At 41.0% G+C, this 20004-nt stretch overlaps 1 protein-coding gene across 4 annotated transcripts in view; it reads right to left on the bottom strand.

The window, feature by feature from the left end:
• ptprn2 (protein tyrosine phosphatase receptor type N2) overlaps positions 1-20004 on the bottom strand; it is a 278523-nt gene that overhangs the window by 180069 nt on the left and 78450 nt on the right. For all 4 annotated transcript variants that reach the window (XR_006762692.1, XM_014180660.2, XM_014180659.2 and 1 more), the window contains exons 5-9: positions 15890-16313; positions 14590-14853; positions 11682-11722; positions 10517-11046; positions 6099-6185 (exon numbers count right to left, since the gene is read on the bottom strand). Coding sequence is in view for 3 of the 4 variants with exons in the window: in XM_014180660.2 (XP_014036135.1) it covers positions 6099-6185; positions 10517-11046; positions 11682-11722; positions 14590-14853; positions 15890-16313 (1346 nt within the window). In the remaining variant the exon portion in view is untranslated. The remainder of the gene's footprint in view (positions 1-6098; positions 6186-10516; positions 11047-11681; positions 11723-14589; positions 14854-15889; positions 16314-20004) is intronic.

Below are 20004 nucleotides of genomic sequence, written 5' to 3'. Positions count from 1 at the left end.
CCACAGAGGAACATTAGCTTCTTTAAAAAAAAAAGTTCTGGATCGCTTTAAAATCGCTTTGCCTACAGTTGCAGAACTCAACTTTTTCTACCGCTCCGCTAGCAGGATTCTCGCTGCTCACCTTCCCACAATTCCCTGCACATTTCTCTGCGTGCCCTCATTGAAAATGAATTGGGGAGGGACTTCTCCTGCCTCAGTCGTTGTTGGTGAGAACCTTCTGTCGGAAGTAAAGACAGCGCGCGCAATTTGGGCAGTGCACTAAACAAATACCAAATACACTGTATATGATTGTTGAGTTGTGGCTGTCAGTGAAAAGTAGTGAGGCCCCACGTAGGCATATCGTAATATTTCAAAATACAGTCGTGCGAAAACATAGTTTGGAAAAGAAATACTCAAATCTGTATTTTAGTTTATCAAAATGTTTTACTTAATTGAGCTAACAACATTATAGCCTATCTTATTGGCAACCCCGGTGAGTGCACTGCACATACTTACTATGTATAATTGTTGGGTAAATGCCACTTAAAAGTTTGTTTTTGGACAATAATTTCCTCATGCAGTTTAGATGGGCATCGTATTCTATTTCTGTCTCCCCTTCTCCTAGGCCTATTATATGGATCAAACAAAATCTGTTTGTCAGTGTCAGCAGAGTAGGCTAACCTGTAATTTGTCGTATTAAAAAAGATTCTGCAAATGTCTCCAGTCATATAAAGTGTAGTATAATCGCATGACATGTGTTTAGAAAAGGCAACAGTTTTCCTGTGCAATGAAAGAAGAAACGTATCTGATACATCCTAGGCCAGCCATGCATCTTTTTTGTGAACAGTGATTGAGTATAAATTATGATTATCGAATCTACTCATCACATTACCAATAGTAGACTATCTTACATACAGTAAGTCTGCAAATGCGATGACACACATGGAATGCTTTATTATGGTGAACATTAGCTTCCCCAAACTTGAAACTCACGTGCCACCTTTTGTCAAATCATAGTGTAAAAGCAGGTGAGCTGGTTCTACATTTTTATAGTGTTTTATGGTGGAAAACTGAGCGGGACCAGGGTAGCCTAGTGGTTAGAGCGTTGGACTAGTAACCGTAAAGGTTGCAAGTTCAAATCCGTGCGCTAACAAGGTACAAATCTGTCATTCTGCCCCTGAACAAGGCAGTTAGCCCACTGTTCCTAGGCTGTCATTGAAAATAAGAATTTGTTCTTAACTGACTTGCCTAGTTAAATAAAGGTAAAATAAATAAAATAACACGTCAACTGTTGTAAGACAGGCTAGAAATGTTTTAAAGTACCCCCCAGAGGAAGTTGACACCACACTTTCAACATAATTCCCTGTCCTTGAAAGGAAATGCACGTTTAGGTTCCACCTCTGAAGAATGACAAAGCTACTTATTGGGTGTGGGAATTTCCATGTGGAGTTGATAAACATCAACAAATAGAGAGCACTGACAGCTGTCAGTGTAACTAGCTAGCTAACCTTATCCAGCTAGCTAATGTTATTTGTTGTTGCTATTTTTTTGTTTTTACAACACTGTATTCAAAAAATTAGCCAGGTGGCTCTACAGCTGGTTCTGGATTTGTCATGAGCATTGATTTAAGGAAAAATTGTGGCTGCGAAGTTAGAAAGACTAAGATGAAGTTCTGTAATATGGATAACTATTGAAAGATAGCTGATATGTGTTTTTCAACATTGTAATGGACACGTTGCAAACTTTGGTAGGTAAGCCGCTGGCAGGCTTTGGCACAGCAAAGTCAAGTCAGCCTGTGCTCATGGTTCTAACAGGGGAAGTGAAATGATAGGCTACAATGACTTTGCTCATGATCATGCACGCCGCAAATGACATGGAACTATAACAGGCTGACCACACCGTTCGCGTCACGTGCACGAGCGTTGCAGAATAAATGTGCACATACATGTTATTCAATCATTGCACCCACACTGCATGCGCACGTAAACAAGCGTCTGCGTAGCCAGGCGCTAAAATAGAACTTGTTTATATTTGTGACACTTGATGTGCTGCATCTCCTCATTGGTTTTAAGGAGCAAATACCCACGAGGGTGATTGAAAGATTAACTGAGGTCCACACTCCAGTCCAGTGGGGGTGGAAATGCACATTAAAGTTGGTTTTCAACCACCATATACAGTCCAGAGAAGAAGAATAAATCTGAAGGAGGAGCGAATACCAGAAACAAACTCGGTTTCCCTTTTTATCTGTGGATTAATTGTCGGAATAGAGGACCTTGTGCATTTCAGGTAAAATAACAACCCAATGTTTATATCACAGGACAAATTAGCTAGCGACAGCAAGCTAGCTATCTAAATTGCCATAAATGTTTAATGCTTTACGACCTGTCCCCAAATTAACATAGTTGTTTCAGAGTTCGTTTTGATATTCCAACCTGTGTGTTCTGATCGTGTCTGGTGTGGGTGGACAAAATCAACATGCGCACGATGGCGCACACGGACGTGCGGTCTGGTCAGTTCCTTGAATTTCTGGCTAGACACTTGAGGTTTCTAGCTATCGCTACACCAATCAAAACAGTGGAGTGTGTAGTGAAGCAAAACTTTAGTGGTCAAAAACATTTATCTTGGGGCGACAGGGGCAGGGGGTTTGCCAAATGCTATCATGTTATGCAATTATACCATTTATAAACTGGTTAGATATGTATTTTGTTAATAGAGACTAGCTAAAAAAAAAATAAGTGAAAATGTACAAATTATCCAATGGATTATGATCCGTTTCTGGGGGGGTGGAGCTGCAAAAACATAAGTTTGCACCCCCCTATTATTATTTGTTCCATGGCTCAGGCGGCCAAGTGGACACAAGGCTATTTGGCCCTTCAAAGAGGAATAACTTTTTAGCTGTTTCTGATTAATAAACAATGCCATGCTGGTGGGTGGTAACATTAAAATAAAACCCAGCCCTGAATCAAAACGTAGGCTGAAAATAATTTGTCATATCATAGGAAAAGACAACGCATTCACACGGATTTGCACAAAATGGCAGTTCGGATTTGTCACTTCAAGGCCAACTATATCATACTTTGATTAAAACTATGACTTATTGACTTAAGCCGTTGTGCAACATCATAGGTAAACTCTGGCCATTGTCTTTCAGCTAGAAAAAGTGGATTTCTTCTGGTGTGGGAGTCTAACAAATGTGAAGCTTATATTTTTGCCCCTCCCTGTTGCACACAACAAGCTTCCATTCCCTCTGTCACAAGGGGATTTATGTCTGATTTAAAATGAAATCATAATCTCTATTACAATAAACCCTGTTATTTTATTTGGCACTTAATAGGCACTTACTGAAGTGTTTTTTTATTTAACCTCTTGAGATGGGAAAATGTGTTTTTTATGAAGTCGAACATGTTCTCTTTATGACAGAATGTTAAAATTAGATTAACGTGTTTTTGGACAAAGTTACACTTATCAAAAAGGCACAGAATTGGTGGAACGACCCAGTGCACTGCTTTTGACTAGAGTCCTATGCACTATGTAGGGTATATGGTGCCATTTGGGATACGGACAGAGTGTCAGTGTGTTCTGACCCCTTACTAGCAGACAGTTTGTTCACATTGAGATGGGTGCTTTCGTAGTCTCACCTGCAGAGCATACTGGAGAGAAACACAATGAGCTTCGGCTCGCGCCATCCGCCAACAGAAGGCCATCGTTACGCCATAAATACGCTTCTAGCACAGCGCATTTAGTCCAAAAGCAGGGAAAAACAGCGCAGACAAAAGATACATTAGCAGGCATCTGTATCTATGTACATCGGTCTCCTGGAACAGAAGACGTAGGAGCTAAGCTATCAGCTCGGTGTGGCATAATAGAGCTGGTCTGGACCGAGATGCATGACTCATAGCGCTCATCCCTCATGAGTAATTGACAAGTTAGTTGAGCAATTTCGAATGACATGTAGTTGAAACTGTTTCGTTGGTTAAAATCTCATTTGGTGGGTTTGCCTAGTTTGTCCTATCACTAAAATCAAGGGTATTACACAATAATAACATACTGAATGCCATTAAGCAGCGCGAATCTTTCAAATGGGTGGCCCGAGCAGGAATCAAACCCATGATTATTGGCAATGCAAGCACCATGCTCTACCAACTGAGCCACATAGGACCACAATGATAATATGCCATCTTTACCTCCAACATAATGTAACTAAGCACCTGAATAGCAGTAGGCATCCATAGAAACAAAGCCTACTGTTTGCACCTCCGGCATCTAAGCATATAATAGTGTTGTACGAGAAGCACCCAGACATCCCCTCCCCTGGTGTAGGGGCTTGAAAGGCTTGTCAGACTTGGTTTTTACACGTCTCGTCTGCCTCCTGCATGGTCTGGTTCCAGCAGTATATCCATAGAACTACCATGAGAAACTAGCTGGGTTCAAGGATAGTTCACCATGTCATTAATACATGAACACTGCTATCTCTCTGCAGCGGGATTCTCTGTGTGTATGTGTGTGTGTGTGTGTGCGTGTACGTGCGTGTATGTTTCTCAAGTCTTTTCACAACAAAGAGCATATTGTTAGGAAACATGACTGTTTTTAAATGTGTTTAGAGTCATCGACAACAACAATGCAGCGGTGTGAATCCAATAGAGACATCAGAATAGGATGTGTCCCAAATGGCACTCTAATCCCTATATAGTGCTATACTTTTGACCAGAGCCCTATGGATCCTATGTAGGGAATAGGGTGCCATTGAGGACGCAATCCTATATGTGGAGGTAATTAGAGCTGATTTCTCTCCCCAGAGGAAGTCAAACACACAAAGGTCAGAATAACAACAAACGCCTACACACTCTGCTACTGCACTGCAGGGGCAGCTCCACACACACAGTACTTAGTGTTTCTGGAGTGCTGGACAACCTTTATTCTGTTCCCTAAGCTCACATTGGAGTTTTTTTTTTAACATCACAAAACAACGTCTTCCTCTTCTGAATTATAAATGGTCTTTTAGTTTAGACCAGGGGTTTGAAACTTAATTCCTGGAGGGCCGTGTGTCTGCTGGTCTTTGGGACTTCCTTTCAATATGCAGCAATCTACAGTTGCTTATAAATGAGCTCAGTGAATCCGTCTTACACCATCAGAAACCAAAATATAAGCTTGTTTTACTCCAATGGATGTAAACAATGTCACCGTAAACAAACAGCTTCAAAACATGGTTCAAACTATCGTTTAGATCTCATGGCTGGGTCAGTCCTTTGACCCATAGCTCCCTCTATGAATTTGAGAGTGGTTACATTTCTCCAGGCCCATCACTGAGCTGTTCATCAAAGTGGTGGAGTGGCCGCTTTGTTATTGTTTAAACTGCAGATTGCTAGTTTAAGACCTAGACAACCAGATGAGGGGAGTTCATATCCAATCAATGGCCTTTATTGATCAATCAAGTACAAGGGAGGAGTTTGACATCCCTGGTTTAGACTGTTAAGCCGACAATACCTTCCAGTCCCACTCATCAACAACAACAAAAACACAAGCTGTGTGTGTGCGTAGGGCTGTGACGGTAATTGAAGAACCGTGTAACTGGCAGATATGGGTTTCATAACTTTAGTTTAATTTAGATAAACCTAATAGCGGGAAATGATTATAAAAATAAATTATAATTACAACAGTCTAAAATCTATTAAACTTTCTACATCAGCTCCTATTTACAACTTTCCTTTGATGCTCAAGCAGCTAATATGCTAGATGCACGGGGCGCTATAGGCTATGCAGAGCGCTATAGGCTATGGGACTTCAGTAAAAAAAAAAAACATTTGATGAGGGGACTTTTTATACAATGCACGTTTCATTGCTTGCTAGGAGATAAATAAATCTGTTTCCTTAAAAATAAAGGTTGGATGTGTCTGACTATTCATTATTATTCAACAGCAGTCGACAAGATTGTTCTGGCTATGAGGCCTATAATGCTCTAATATTGTGTAAAATGGACAACGTGCCAATCCTCTCCAACCTGGCTATGTCGGTGACCGTGTATATTGGCCTGGCCAATTACCGTATCCTCAAAAACCAAGAACGTCACAGCCTTATGTGTGTGTTAGTGCATGTGCGTGTGTGTGTCCTGTAATACATACGAGAGGTGGTGAAGGTCGCTCAAGTGGAGGTTGACCCTCCGACCCAGACGTTCCATCAGGTCCAAGCCCTGATCAGAGGTGAGGGAGCTGAGAGGACAGAAAGAGAGAGCAGGTTGTCAAAGATAATACTCCTTCATTTCAGTATACAACCAACCAGTCACAGAACCAGCAACAACCAGCCCTGTGAATTAGCATGGCTGGGTTTCTACCACTCATCGACATGTACATAAAATAACAATTATTAGACACACCAGACACACGAGCTTGCACACACACACACAGTATAGATGTGCACGCATGCACACACACACACACACACACACACCACACACACACACAGCCTTGCACCAGGGGAATAGGGATCAGGTGCCTCTTCAGGCTTGGCAAATCACCTGCATTTTCCAGCAATGAGACAAACAATAAGGTGCAAATGGAACCGGCGTGAGGTGTAATGGCTGTATCATATGGACGTGCGTCACTCACACTCTCACACACACACACATATACAGACACGCACACACACACACAGACTTAGATGAATAATAATGTGAAAATGGAATGGATGTGTGAAAGTGTAATGGCTCTATGATAAAGCCATACTACATCTGAGCTCAGTCCAGTGGCTGCTCTCTCACTCAGAGAAAATCGCCCAAAGAAACAGAGTCTACGTCCCACATGGCACCCTATTCCCTACATAGTGCACTACTCTTGACCAGGGCCCATGGATTCTCCCTATGGGCCCTGGTCAAAATAACTATACTGTACAGGAAATAGAATGCCATTTGGGACGTAGACAGAGCAAACAAAGGAATATCTGCATGAGGATGCTCTGTATGCAGGAAATGACAGGGCTAAATGAAGATCGTTGGGGTGAAAGATGACATATTGTATGAAGGTATGTAGGTACTGTATGCAGGCTGCACAATATATAATGTACTGTACATACAGTTTTTTTGTCATATGTTTTGCCTTTAAAGGATTTAAAGGAATCTTGGAAGACTAAGCCAATATTGGGGTAAAAGAGACCAACCAACAGTGGTGTAAAGTACCTAAGTAAAAATATTTTAAAGTACTACTTAAGTATTTTTGTGGCATCTGTACTTTACTATATATATTTTTGTCAACTTTTACTTTTACTTCACTACATTCCCAAAGGAAATAATGTACTTTTTACTCCATACATTTTCCCTGACACCCAAAAGTACTCGTTACATTTTGACAGGAAAATGGTCCAATTCATACACTTATCAAGCTAACATCCCTGGTCATCCCTACTGCCACTGATCTGGTGGACTCACTAAACACAAATGCTTTGTTTGTAAATTATGTCTGAGTGTTGAAGTGTGCTCCGGCCTATCCATCTATAACAAATCAAATAAAACATTGTTTCGTCTGGTTTGCTTAATATAAGGAATTTGAAATTATTTTTACTTTTACTTTTACTACTTGAGTATATTTTAGCAATTCCATTTACTTTTGATACTTAAGTATATTTAAAACCAAATACTTTTAGACTTTTACTGGGTGACTTTTACTTTTACTTGAGTCATTTTCTATTAAGGTATCTTTACTTTTACTCATGAACATGTAGTACTTTTCCCACAACTGCCAACCAATAACAATATCCAAAATTGTAAATGTAAACTGGTGTGCATCCTCAGGGTACACTCTTAGAAAAAAGGGTCCCAAAAGGGTTCTCCCCATAGGAGAACCCTTTTTGGTTCCAGGTAAAACCATTTTGGGTTCCATGTAGAACCCTCTGTGGAAATGGTTCTAGGTGGAACTCAAAAGAGTTCTAACTGGAACAAAAAGGGTTCTACCTGGAACCAATAAGGGTTCTTCAAAGGATTCTCCTATGGAGACAGATAAAGAACCCTTTTAAGTTCAAGACAGCATCTTTCTAAGAGTGTAGTATACTGGCCTGTTTGCACATAATTGTAACATCCTCTAATATCGGATTACATCTACAGTGCATTCAGAAAGTATTCAGACCCCTTGACTTTTTCCACATTTTGTTACGTTGCAGCCTTATTCAAAAATGTATTAAATCGTTTTGTTCCCCCTCATAAATCTACACACAAGTATTCAGACTCTTTACTCTGTACTTTGTTGAAGCACATTTGGCAGTGATTACAGCCTTGAGACTTCTTGGGTATGACGCTACAAGATTGGCACACCTGTATTTGGGGAGTTTCTCCTATTCTTTTCTGCAGATCCTCTCAAGCTCTGTCAGGTTGGATGGGGAGCGTGGCTGCACATCTATTTTCAGGTCTCTCCAGAGATGTTCGATCGGGTTCAAGTCCGGGCTCTGGCAGGGCCAATCAAGGACATTCAGAAACTTGTCCCGAAGCCACTCCAACTCTGTGTGCTTCGAGTCGTTGTCCTGTTGAAAGATGAACCTTCGCCCCAGTCTGAGGTCCTGAGCGCTCTGGAGCAGGTTTTCATCAAGGATCCCTCTGTACATTGCTCCGTTCATCTTTCCCTCGTTCCTGACTAGTCTCCCAGTCCCTGCCGCTGAAAAACATCCCCACAGCATGATGCTGCCACCACCATGCTTCACCGTAGGGATGGTGCCAGGTTTCCTCCAAACATGACACTTGGCATTCAGGTCAAAGAGTTTCATCAGACCAGAGAATCTTGTTTCTCATGGTCTGATTATCTTTAGGGGCCTTTTGGCAAACTCCAAGCGGGCTGTCATGTGTCTTTTACTGAGGAGTGGCTTCCATATGGCCACTCTACCATAAAGGCCTGATTGAACACTGGAGCTCTGTCAGAATGACCTTCGGGTTCTTGGTCACCTCCCTGACCAATGCCCTTCTCCCCTGATTGCTCAGTTTGGCCAGGCGGCCAGCTCTAGGAAGAGTCTTGGTGGTTCCAAACTTCTTCCATTTAAGAATGATAGAGGCCACTGTGTTCTTGAGGACCTTCAATGCTGCAGAAATGTTTTGGTACCCTTCCCCAGATCTGTGCCTCGACACAATCCTGTCTCAAAGCTCTAATTCCTTCAACCTCATGGCTTGGTTTATGGGACCTCATTTAGACAGGTGTGTGCCTTTCCAAATCATGTCCAATCAATTGAATTTACCACAGGTGGACTCCAATCAAGTTGTAGAAACATCTCAAGGATGATCAATGGAAACAGGATGCACCGGAGCTCAATTTCTAGTCTCATAGCAAAGGGTCTGAATACTTACATAAATAAGGTTTTTCTGTTTTGTCATTATGGGGTAATGCGTGTAGATTGACGAGGGAAAAAATTACTTTAATCCATTTTACAATAAGGCTGTAATCTAACAAAATGTGGAAAAAGTCAAGGGTTCTGAATACTTTCCGAATGCACCGTATATGAGACGCTTGGCTACTCTACCTTTAAGAAAGTGAGGTTCTCTTTTTTTCCTCCTTCGAGAGCTTTTGAATGTTAAAGATTCAACCAAGTGATTCAAGACACGTTTGGCTACCTCCATGGTAATTATAACAACTGGAGAGCTCAAGGAGTAACTTGTTTGTAGATGCTAGCACTTTTCCCTTGGGTCTCTCTCTCGTTCTCTCTCCCCCAATGTCAGGAGCTGTCAGATAAGCAGGTTAGCCTGGCCCCACTGCGGGTGGGGAAGGGGGTAGGGATAACAACTGTGCAATCATCATGTCTGCAGCAAACTCTGGAAACCACGGCAGGCAGGCCCCTGCTAGCTACAGCAACACCAGGCTGGGGATGCAGGAAGAGGGGGAGGAGGAAGAGAAGGAGGAGGAAGAAGAGAGAGAAAAGTCTGGGTGGAAGGTGACCTGTTCCTTTCGTCTCCCCTGGTGCGGTGTGTGTGTGGCGGGGTATGTGTGGCGGGGTGTGTGTGTGTGGTGGGGTGTCTAAGATATGGCCCATCAAGCCCGGATGGCCGGTGGCGAGCGCCCCCCCAAGACAGTGAGCGGCGTGCTGTTGAACAGGTGAAGGACAGTGCTCTGACACTCTGCCTGATAACGGCCATTAAAGGGATTTGAGAAAGCGCCACGGGCGAAAACACAGTCGATAGAAACTTATCTTGTGGTGTGAGGCTGAGCCGAGAGCAGAGTGAGTTTGACTGACTCCTGTGACCTTGCTGACACCATATCATCATTAACGCTGTAATACAGCGTGGTAATACCCACACCTAGGGACTTATCATCACAACTATTGTGCTCAAGTGCACCACCAAGGATTTCCAGCTATAGTTCCCTACAAAAAGAGAACATCTGTATATATCAGGGTTGTTTTGAAAGATGTATAGTCTGTACTGTCCACACTATTCCCACAATCAAAAATAATATAAGGTAAATAGAGAAAAACAGGAAAGACAGTGTTGGAGATAACTGGTCATTGTGAAGTGAGAGTATAAATACATACAGTATATTTGGTAAATAGCAGCAAGTATAATCTTCACCATACTCACTCTGTGTCTGTAATGATGTAGCCAGTGTCGCTGTGGTGGTCTTTCCCTTGCGGTGACTTTGAGTAAGCTTTGACTCCCATATGTACCACCTCCTCCTGGAGTCGCATGTCCTTCTTCTGTGGTTCTGCTAGGAGATTTTTCTCCTGTGGTTCTTCTGCCAGGAGGTCCATCTCAGCTGCCGGAGGAGAAGGAGCTTCGGTACCGTACATCCACCTCTCTACCTCAGAGTCTACCAGGGAGTCAGAACCCTGGACATCCACCGGTTGGTCTGAGGTTCCATCATCTGGCTGGTCTGGAGCGCCATCCTCTCCTCCTATGGTCATGCTCCTCTCCTCCCAGGGGTGTGGTACAGGCACCTGGCCCTGTGTGGTCCTGCTCCTTACGTTCTCCAGACCCACTGTTCTCTGGCCCTCAATGGAGGGGTTGCCTGCAGCACCACCAGCATCACCAACCTCCAGCTGGGCATCAGGGGCATCACTGAAGGGGTCCTTGTTGAGGTACTCCAAGAGCTTACTAACTAAGATTGGGTCCTGTGGTAGGATAATGCAGGTCCACCAATTACAGACCCATTGATTGGAATGGGAAATCCTGTTCTAGTGATTCTATTTCTATGATAGAAACACAGGAACTGTTATCTATTTTACTGCAAAGGTTTTGCTTTATAAGAAGAGAAAACCTTTTACAACATTAAGTATTAAAAAGGGATATGTTTCCATTAAGTCTTTGTTTTTAGAAGTAATTCAATGAAAGTTGAACTTTTTTTTTACATCATAGAGCAACTTGATGTTTCTGCAAATTCTCCACAAATTGGCAATTATTGATGAAAGGACTATATACAACTAGACCTCTAATGAAAGACATTTGAAGGTAAATTACCACTCTCAACTCAAGGAATATCAATCTATTCACCATGGTTTTCAAAGAGATTCTTGTGAAAATATCAGTCTGCAAATGTTCAAAAAGGTTTTTCTAAGAGCTTTGCAAGTGTAAAACTAGTTTTCTTTCTTGTCTGTTTCATATTGAATATCTGCTTGTATAACTTTAAAATAACCCCTCTTTAATATTTTTAGCAACAGTAGTATACTTCCTTGAAGTAAGTGTTTGCTTGGACATTTAATTCGCTATTTTGAAACCAGTGTATCTGTTTAAGAGAATAATGGCCTACCTTGTCATTTGGCTCAGAGTCTGCATCCACCATTTGCTTCCCTGTAAACAATCAGAATGTGAGAGGGTAAAACATTGACAAGAGAAAAGTACTATTGGCTAAAGACTTTACAGCTAATAACCAAACAACCCAAAACATTTCCACACAGGTTTTGCTTTACTTTCACCTTGGTGATAAATGCAGGTCTACCTTTGTGTCTGTCTGACTATATTCTCTTGCATACAGACTACTTAACATAAATTGTATCGTAACGTCTGTCAACAGACTGTGTGATGCGACATATACGAGCAACAATTGTTCTGGTGCGTTGGTTTTTCACCACTGGTCATTTGGACAAATGGCAATTTATCAGGTGGGTGCATCTTTGAATTGCGGAAGGGGAGGGGACATTTGGCCCATAGACTTGACTGAAGCTTGCAGAGAGAGGGGAGTGGAGCTACCAACCTGCTTCTGCTCCTCGTTCTAGTCTCTTTTCTCATACAGTGCCTTCAGAAAGTATTCATACGCCTTGACTTATTCCATAATTTGTTGTGTTACAGCCTAAATTCAAAATGTATTACATAGATTTTTTCATCCATCTACGCACAATACCCCATAATGACAAAGTGAGAGAAAAAAAATTATACAGAAATATCTCATTTACATAAGTATTCACACCCCTGAGTCAATACATGTTAGAATCAACTTTGGCAGCGAATACAGCTGTGAGACTTTCTGGGTAAGTCTAAGTGCTTTGCACACCTGGATTGTACAATATTTAGACATCTTTTTTTTTGGAATTCTTCATACTCTATCAAGTTGGTTGTTGATCATTGCTGGACAGCCATTTTCAAGTCCCCCAAAAACTCCCTAGTCCTTTCTGATGACAAACATACCCATAACATGAAAATATGAAAAGTGTTACTCAGTGGTACTGTGTTGTGTTAGATTTGATTTCAGGACATAAAGTAAATTTCTTTGCCACATTTTTTGCAGTTTTATTTTAGTGCCTTATTGCAAAGAGGATGCATGTTTTGGAATAATTTTATTCTGTACAGGTTTAAATGAAGACTATTCCATGCGAGAAATTGCTAAGAAACTGAAGATCTCGTACAACGCTGTGTACTACTTCCTTCATAGAACAGCGCAAACTGGCTCTAACCAGAATAGAAAGAGGAGTGGGAGGCCCCGGTGCACAACTGAGCAAGAGGACAAGTACATTAGAGTGTCTAGTTTGAGAAACAGATGCCTCAAGTCCTCAACTGGCAGCTTCAGTAAAAACCAGTCTCAACGTCTGAGATATTGCTTTTGGAATAGCCTTCATTTCTCAGAACAAGAATAGACTGACGAGTTTCAGAACAAAGTTCTTTGTTTCTGGCCATTTTGAGCCTGTCATTGAACCCACAAATGCTGATGCTCCAGATACTCAACTAGTCTAAAGAAGGCCAGTTTTATTGCTTCCTTAACCTTTCTTGGGTAGGGGGCAGTATTTTGACGTCCGGATGAAAAGCGTGCCCAAAGTAAACTGCCTGTTACTCAGGCCCAGAAGCTAGGATATGCATATAATAGGTTTGGATAGAAAACACTCCAGTTTCTAAAACTGTTAAAATTATGTCTGTGAGTATAACAGAACTGATATGGCAGGCGAAACCCAGAGGACAAACCATCCAAAAAAAAATTAAAAAAAATAATAATAATAATAATTCAGCCTACCACTATTTTCAATGGCTATCACTTTTATTATAAGGCCAAGTCCTCCCAGATTGCAGTTCCTAGGGCTTCCACTAGATGTCAGTCTTTAGAAAGAGTTTCAGGCTGGTTTTTGAAAAAAATTTGCCAGAAATTGTAGTTTTTCTAGGTGTTTCCAAGCGTGTGGAAGAGAAAGCGTTCTTTGGTATTTTTCTCCAGTAAAGACAATAACGATTCTCCGTCTTAAATTTTATAGTTTATTTATGTATTAGGGTATCTAAGGTTTGATTATAAACGTTGTTTGACTTGTTTGGAAAAGTTTATTAGTAACGTTTGGGATTAATTTTGTATGCATTTTGATGAAGGGAAACTGGGTGGATTATTGACTGAAGCACGTCAGCTAAACTGAGTTTTATGGATATAAAGAAGGACATTATCAAACAAAAGGACCATTTGCGATGTAAGTGGGACCTTTTGGAGTGCCAACAGAAGAAGATCAAAGGTAAGGCATTTTTTATATCGCTATTTCTGACTTTCATGTCGCACCAGCCTGGTTGAAATATGTCCTCAGATAATCGCATGGTGTGCTTTCACCGTAAAGCCTTTTTGAAATCTGACGCAGCGGTTGGATTAACAAGAAGTTAAGCTTTATTTTGATGTATTACACTTGTGATTTTATGAAAGTTAAATATTTATAATACTGTAGTTTGAATTTCGCCCTCTGCAATTTCACTGGATGTTGGGACGCTACCGTCCCACCTGCCCATAAGAAGTTTTAATCAGCACAACAGTTTTCAGCTTTGCTAACTTAATTACAAAATGGTTTTCTAATGATCAATTAGCTTTTTAAAATGATAAACTTGGATTAGCTAACACAACGTGCTATTGGAACACAGGAGTGATGGTTGCTGATAATGGGCCTCTGTACGCCAATGTAGATATTCCATAAAAAATGTGCCGTTTCCAGCTAAAATAGTCATTTACAACATTAACAATGTCTACACTGTATTTCTGATCAATTTGATGTTATTATAATGGACAAAAAAATGTGCTTTTCTTTGAAAAACAAGGACTTTTCTAAGTGACCCCAAACTTTTGAACGGGAGTGTATATTGTATATAAGTGAAGTGTGGTATGACTTGAGATGTATTTCTTATAAATTATGTAACCCAGGAATGTTGCCAAGCAAATTTCCCTATGGGACAGGAAAGTATTCATTAATGAATGATTTCATTCATACCTTGAAGCATAGCATCTTGCGCCAACATGTCCTCTTGGTCCTCCTCATCCTGGTCCATGGAATGCAGTGGCTCTCTCTTCATCTGCCTGTCCCGTATGTGTCCCACGAGCCTGGGCTTGGCTCTGGCCTCGGGCCCCTCCTCATCCACCACTTGCAGGGCACCAGAGATGATGTCTGCCAGCTGGTCCAGGTCTTTACCCATCAGACTGTCCATGTTCACTCTCTGCCTCCCCAGCTTGTTGACCACGTTCAGGATGAACCGCTCTGTGGGAGAGGGTAGAAAGGAAGAACACAATTTGAAATCCACTATAACTTTCCAGTAGCTTCCCATTGGACACACACTGGTTGAATCAACGTTATTTCAACGTAATTTGTCAACTAACTGTGACATGGAATCAATGTGGAAAATACAATGAATTTGAAAAAAGTAATCAGCCTGTACTGTTTTAATCTTATTTTAACCAGTGTTGTAAACATAAAAATTTGGGTTAAACTTCTATTTAAATACAATGACTTAACCCGAGTAACAGATTGTTATGTCAATCTAATTTTATCATAATCATCAGAACTATGTATACATTGAAATGACGTTGAAGACTTCCCATAAAAACGTACAAAAATATTTTTTAGCCTATTTTCAATATAAGGTATACTGGGTGGTTTAAATTACGTCGAATGTTATACTTGATTAGACATATTTTATTTGACAATGTTTCCATGTTGATAGTAAAATGGCATGTTTGAATCAATGTCAATTTTTCTATGTCATGCCATCAACCTAAATAAAGAGGTATATTGAAATAAAACCTTTAGATAGTGCAATGATTCCTGCTTGAACAGGGACTCCTAATGGTATATGAGGGGTAATGCACTTCAGTGATTAGAAGTCTACCACCCAGACGCTTACCTCGATATACCTTACTTAGCTTTGGAAGAAAGCAGTGTACGTTTCAGCAGAGCTATCATGTCAACATGTTTAGACATTAATCAGCTTCCATACTCATTTGTGTAGACTACCTATAGTAAATAACATTGAATAGCTGAAAGTAACTCCTCTTAACCTTTCTTACACAAGCTGTATGTGAACGTACATCCGGAGTGAGGTTTGGTTTATGTAGGCTACTGTACATTGACATCGGATTTTGAAGTTCACAGAAGCACGGTTGCCTCTAAATGAATAAAATAGCATTAGAAGAACTTTGAAAATGTTTGCGTGGATCCTCTACAAATTAATCTGAAGTTCACAGAAGCACACAGAACAGCGCAAACACAAATCATTGTGGTAAAAAGAGGACCTTACCATCCATCGTACTGAGCTGCTCCTTGGGCACCTGATGGTTGGACGCAGCCTTGAAAAGAAGCCTGTCTATGTTGGGCCTTGGAGGTTTGGAGCCACTGCCACCAAGTTGTGTCTGAGGTACTACCTGACCACCAGGGCGTACATAGCTGACATAGTAAAGTTTCCCCTTGGGTCCCACCACTGCCCCTGGTACTGGTCGGCTCTGGGTGTGTGCTGCTCCAGCCATGTAGCGCTCAAGCTGGGCAGCCAGCCCCATGGCACTCCCCCTGGCCCTCCCTGGCTCCTGGCTGGAGTAGGCTGTCTCCACTGGGGATCTCCAGCTCCCTACAGCCCCCTGGGTGAAGACCTTACCCCCCTGGGGTGGACCTGCAGACTGCAGATTGTAGAATGTAGACTTCCCCTTCTTTGGTTGTAAGTCTTCATTCTGTAACACAACCATGGTTTTTACAGTCTATACAATTTTTGTTGTATTTCAAATCACCAGTGACAGTGAATTCACATTGCATTTAAAGGGCGACTGAACGAAAAAAGCAACTGTCTATGTGGCATCGATATGAGTCAGAAACTTTTATTCTATTGTCAAAATTGACTACAAAGTGTAAATAGAATAATTTTGGTCATAAACTCACCCAAAACGTAGATTTGCGAGATAATTAGGAAAATCAATTACGGTAAAGGGGTACCGTAACAGTTTTCCTTGGATTGGATGTATTTAAATCCTGCCCACAGCCCACAGCTGGCAGCACCCAAGTAATCATTAGCGCAGATGCACGCTACCCGATAGTAATGGTCAATTTGGTTTCACATTGGATATCCCTATGGGGCTAGTTAGGCACTATCAGTAAATTACCCAACGTACATGGGACAATATTTTTAAATGTCAATAGTTCAACATTTCATTGACTTAAAAAGATCAAACCAACTATAAATTGTAGAAATTCATATACAAATATTGAAATCATTTAATTAGAAAACTAACCAGTGCGTAACATGAAAATATTGTCCCATTTACATTGTGTAATTTATTCATGGCCCCTAACTAGCCGCACAGATAGGCTATCCAAAGTCCAACCACGGTCGCACACTGGCCGGCTGAAGCTAACTGGCGAAAGAAGTTGGCTAGCTTGCTAGCTTGTTTAGGCTACTTTTAGACACAAGATCTGGTTAGACTGTTTAAAGTTATCTGGAAGGGTGAGTGACTGTAACTGTGTACTGTTTTGGCAGAGTGAAAGTACAAACGCTTCCCACGTTCGAACACAAACACACAAGAGACACCCACATCAAAGCACGCCTCCGAGATCCAAATCTTGTTATCAGTCTCGTTAAATCCATCAATTCAGCCCCCCTTTCACAACAGGGTCGTTCCACCTCAAAAATCACAAGAGGATTTCGACACACACAATCTCAGATTGTTCTGAAATTGTTTCTGTAGTTGGTAACAGATTAGCATTACTGAAACAATGTTTTGTTGAAATATAATTTGATCTCTGAGAAAAATAATCTAATTGATTCTGGATTCTTGACATAGCTTACTCATAGCTTAATATATCTACTGCTGTGCATATCATTCTTAGTTGATATTGTGTAAATTTTCCCAGTTGTTAATCCCCCCAATAACATAAATGTTAATTGTTTGACATTTTAGTGCATTGTTAGGAGCTAGTAACATAAGTATTTTGCTGCACCCGCTATACCACCTGCTAAACCAGCAGTTCCCAAACTAGGGGTTGCGACCCCATGTGGAGTCACCTGATAGGAAAATGGGATGGCGGGAGAATTTCCAAAATCTTGAAGAAAAAATATAATAAATATCCAAAAACCTATGCAGTACCAGTCAAAAGTTTGGACACACCTACTGTACTCATTCAAGGGTTTTTCTTTATTTTCATGATTTTCTAGATTGTAGAATAATAGTGAAGACATTAGAACTATGAAATAACACATATGGAATCATGTAGTAACCAAAAAAGTGTAAAACAAATGGAAATATATTTTATATTTTAGAATCTTCAAAGTAGCCACCCTTTGTCTTGATGGCAGCTTTGCACACTCTTGGCATTCTGTCAACCAGCTTCACCTGGAATGCTTTTCCAACAGTCTTGAAGGAGTTCCCACATATGCTGAGCACTTGTTGGCTGGTTTTCCTTCACTTTGCGGTCCAACTCATTCCAAACCATCTCAATTGGGTTGAGGTCGGGTGATTGTGGAGGCCAGGTCATCTGATGCAGCACTCCATCACTCTCCTTCTTGGTCAGCCTGGAGGTGTGTTGGGTCATTGTCATGTTCTAAAACAAATGATCGTCCCACTAAGGGCAAACCAGATGGGAGGGTGTATCGCTGCAGAATGCTGTGGTAGCCATACTGGTTAAGTGTGCCTTAAATTCTAAATAAATCACAGACAGTGACACCAGCAAAGCACCCCTATGCCACCACTCCTCCTCCTCCATGCTTCACGTTAGGAACCACACATGCAGAGATAATCCGTTCACCTACTCTGCATCTCACAAATACACAGTGGTTGGAACCAGAAATCTCAAATTTGGACTCATCAGACCAAAGGACAGATTTCCACTGGTCTAATATTCATTGCTCGTGTTTATTGGCCCAAGCAAGTCTCTTCTTATTATTGGTGTCCTTTAGTAGTGGTTTATTTGCAGCAATTCGACCATAAAGGCCTGATTCACGCAGTCTCTTCTGAACAGTTGATGTTGAGATGTCTGTTACTTGAACTCGTTGAAGCATTTATTTGGGCTGCAATTTCTGAGGCTGGTAACTCTAATAAACTTATCCTCTGCAGAAGAGGTAACTATGCGTCTTCCTTTCCTGGGGCGGTCCTCCTGAGAGCCAGTTTCATCATAGCGCTTGATGGTTTTAGCGAATGCACTTGAAGAAACTTTCAAAGTTATTGAAATTTTCATTATTGACTGACCATCATGTCTTAAAGTAATGATGGACTATCGTTTCTCTTTGCTTATTTGAGCAGTTCATGCCATTATATGGACTTGGTCTTTTACCAACTAGGGCTATCTTCTGTATACCACCCCTACCTTGTCACAACACAACTGATTGGCTCAAACGCATTAAGAAGGAAAGAAATTCCACAAATTAGGCACACCTGTTATTTGAAATGCATTCCAGGTGACTACCTCATGAAGCCAATTGAGAATGGGAAGAGTGTGCAAAGCTGTCATCAAGGCAACAGGTGGCTACTTTGAAGAATCTCAAATATAAAATATATTTTGATTTGTTTAACACTTTTTTGGTTAATACATGATTCCATGTGTGTTATTTCATACTTTTGATGTCTTCACTATTATTCTACAATGTAGAACAATTTTAAAAATAAGGAAAAACCCTGGAATGAGTAGGTGTGTCCAAACTTTTGACTGGTACTGTACATTATAATATCGTCTTTGTATCTTAAAATCATAGTAATGGCGTTAACCTTAAAAATCTAAATGGATATTATTAAAAATTCAAAGATAAAATTCAACCAGAGAGCACCCTTAGATCATAAGAAAAGGCCGCACTTGAGCATTGAACTCACAGTAAATGGCTAGACCAGCTATGCTATGAAACTACACACTATTGCAGACTTTGATATTACCGGCTGCAACTGATATGGTGAAAACAATGTGTTGGGAGGCAGAGGCACAGAAAACTTACATCAATGCCTTTGTCAGATAACACTGTTGAATGAATAATTCACGCTATTACTAACAATCAAGACAAAATTCTGATTGAATGACTCAAAAACTGTGAGGGGCGAGATACGCATGCATTGACTTTTGTTCGCTATACATGTTGGGGGAAGCTATTTACAAGAACATATTGTTCTGTCTCACTATTCCCGTGCATGAAACGGCACAAGGGCTGTTCAGTGTGCTGTGAAGCTATATTGACGAAAAACAGATTCCATGGGATCGAAAAGTGGAATTTTACACAGATGGGGCTCCATCTATGGCGGGATGGGGGGCAGGCCTCTGCACTTTAGTTATGAATGTGTCTCCCTCTGCCATATGGATTCGTTGTATGATACAACGAGAGCAATTGGTGGCAAAAGAGCAGAGCACAGAACTCTGAGATACACTGAGTATACAAAACATTAAGAACTC

Source organism: Salmo salar, chromosome ssa29 (genome assembly GCF_905237065.1).
Source record: "Salmo salar chromosome ssa29, Ssal_v3.1, whole genome shotgun sequence".
NCBI classification, from domain to species: Eukaryota; Metazoa; Chordata; class Actinopteri; order Salmoniformes; family Salmonidae; genus Salmo; species Salmo salar.
The sequence above is the reverse complement of the archived record's forward strand: the minus strand, read 5'-3'. Positions and strand labels throughout refer to the sequence as shown.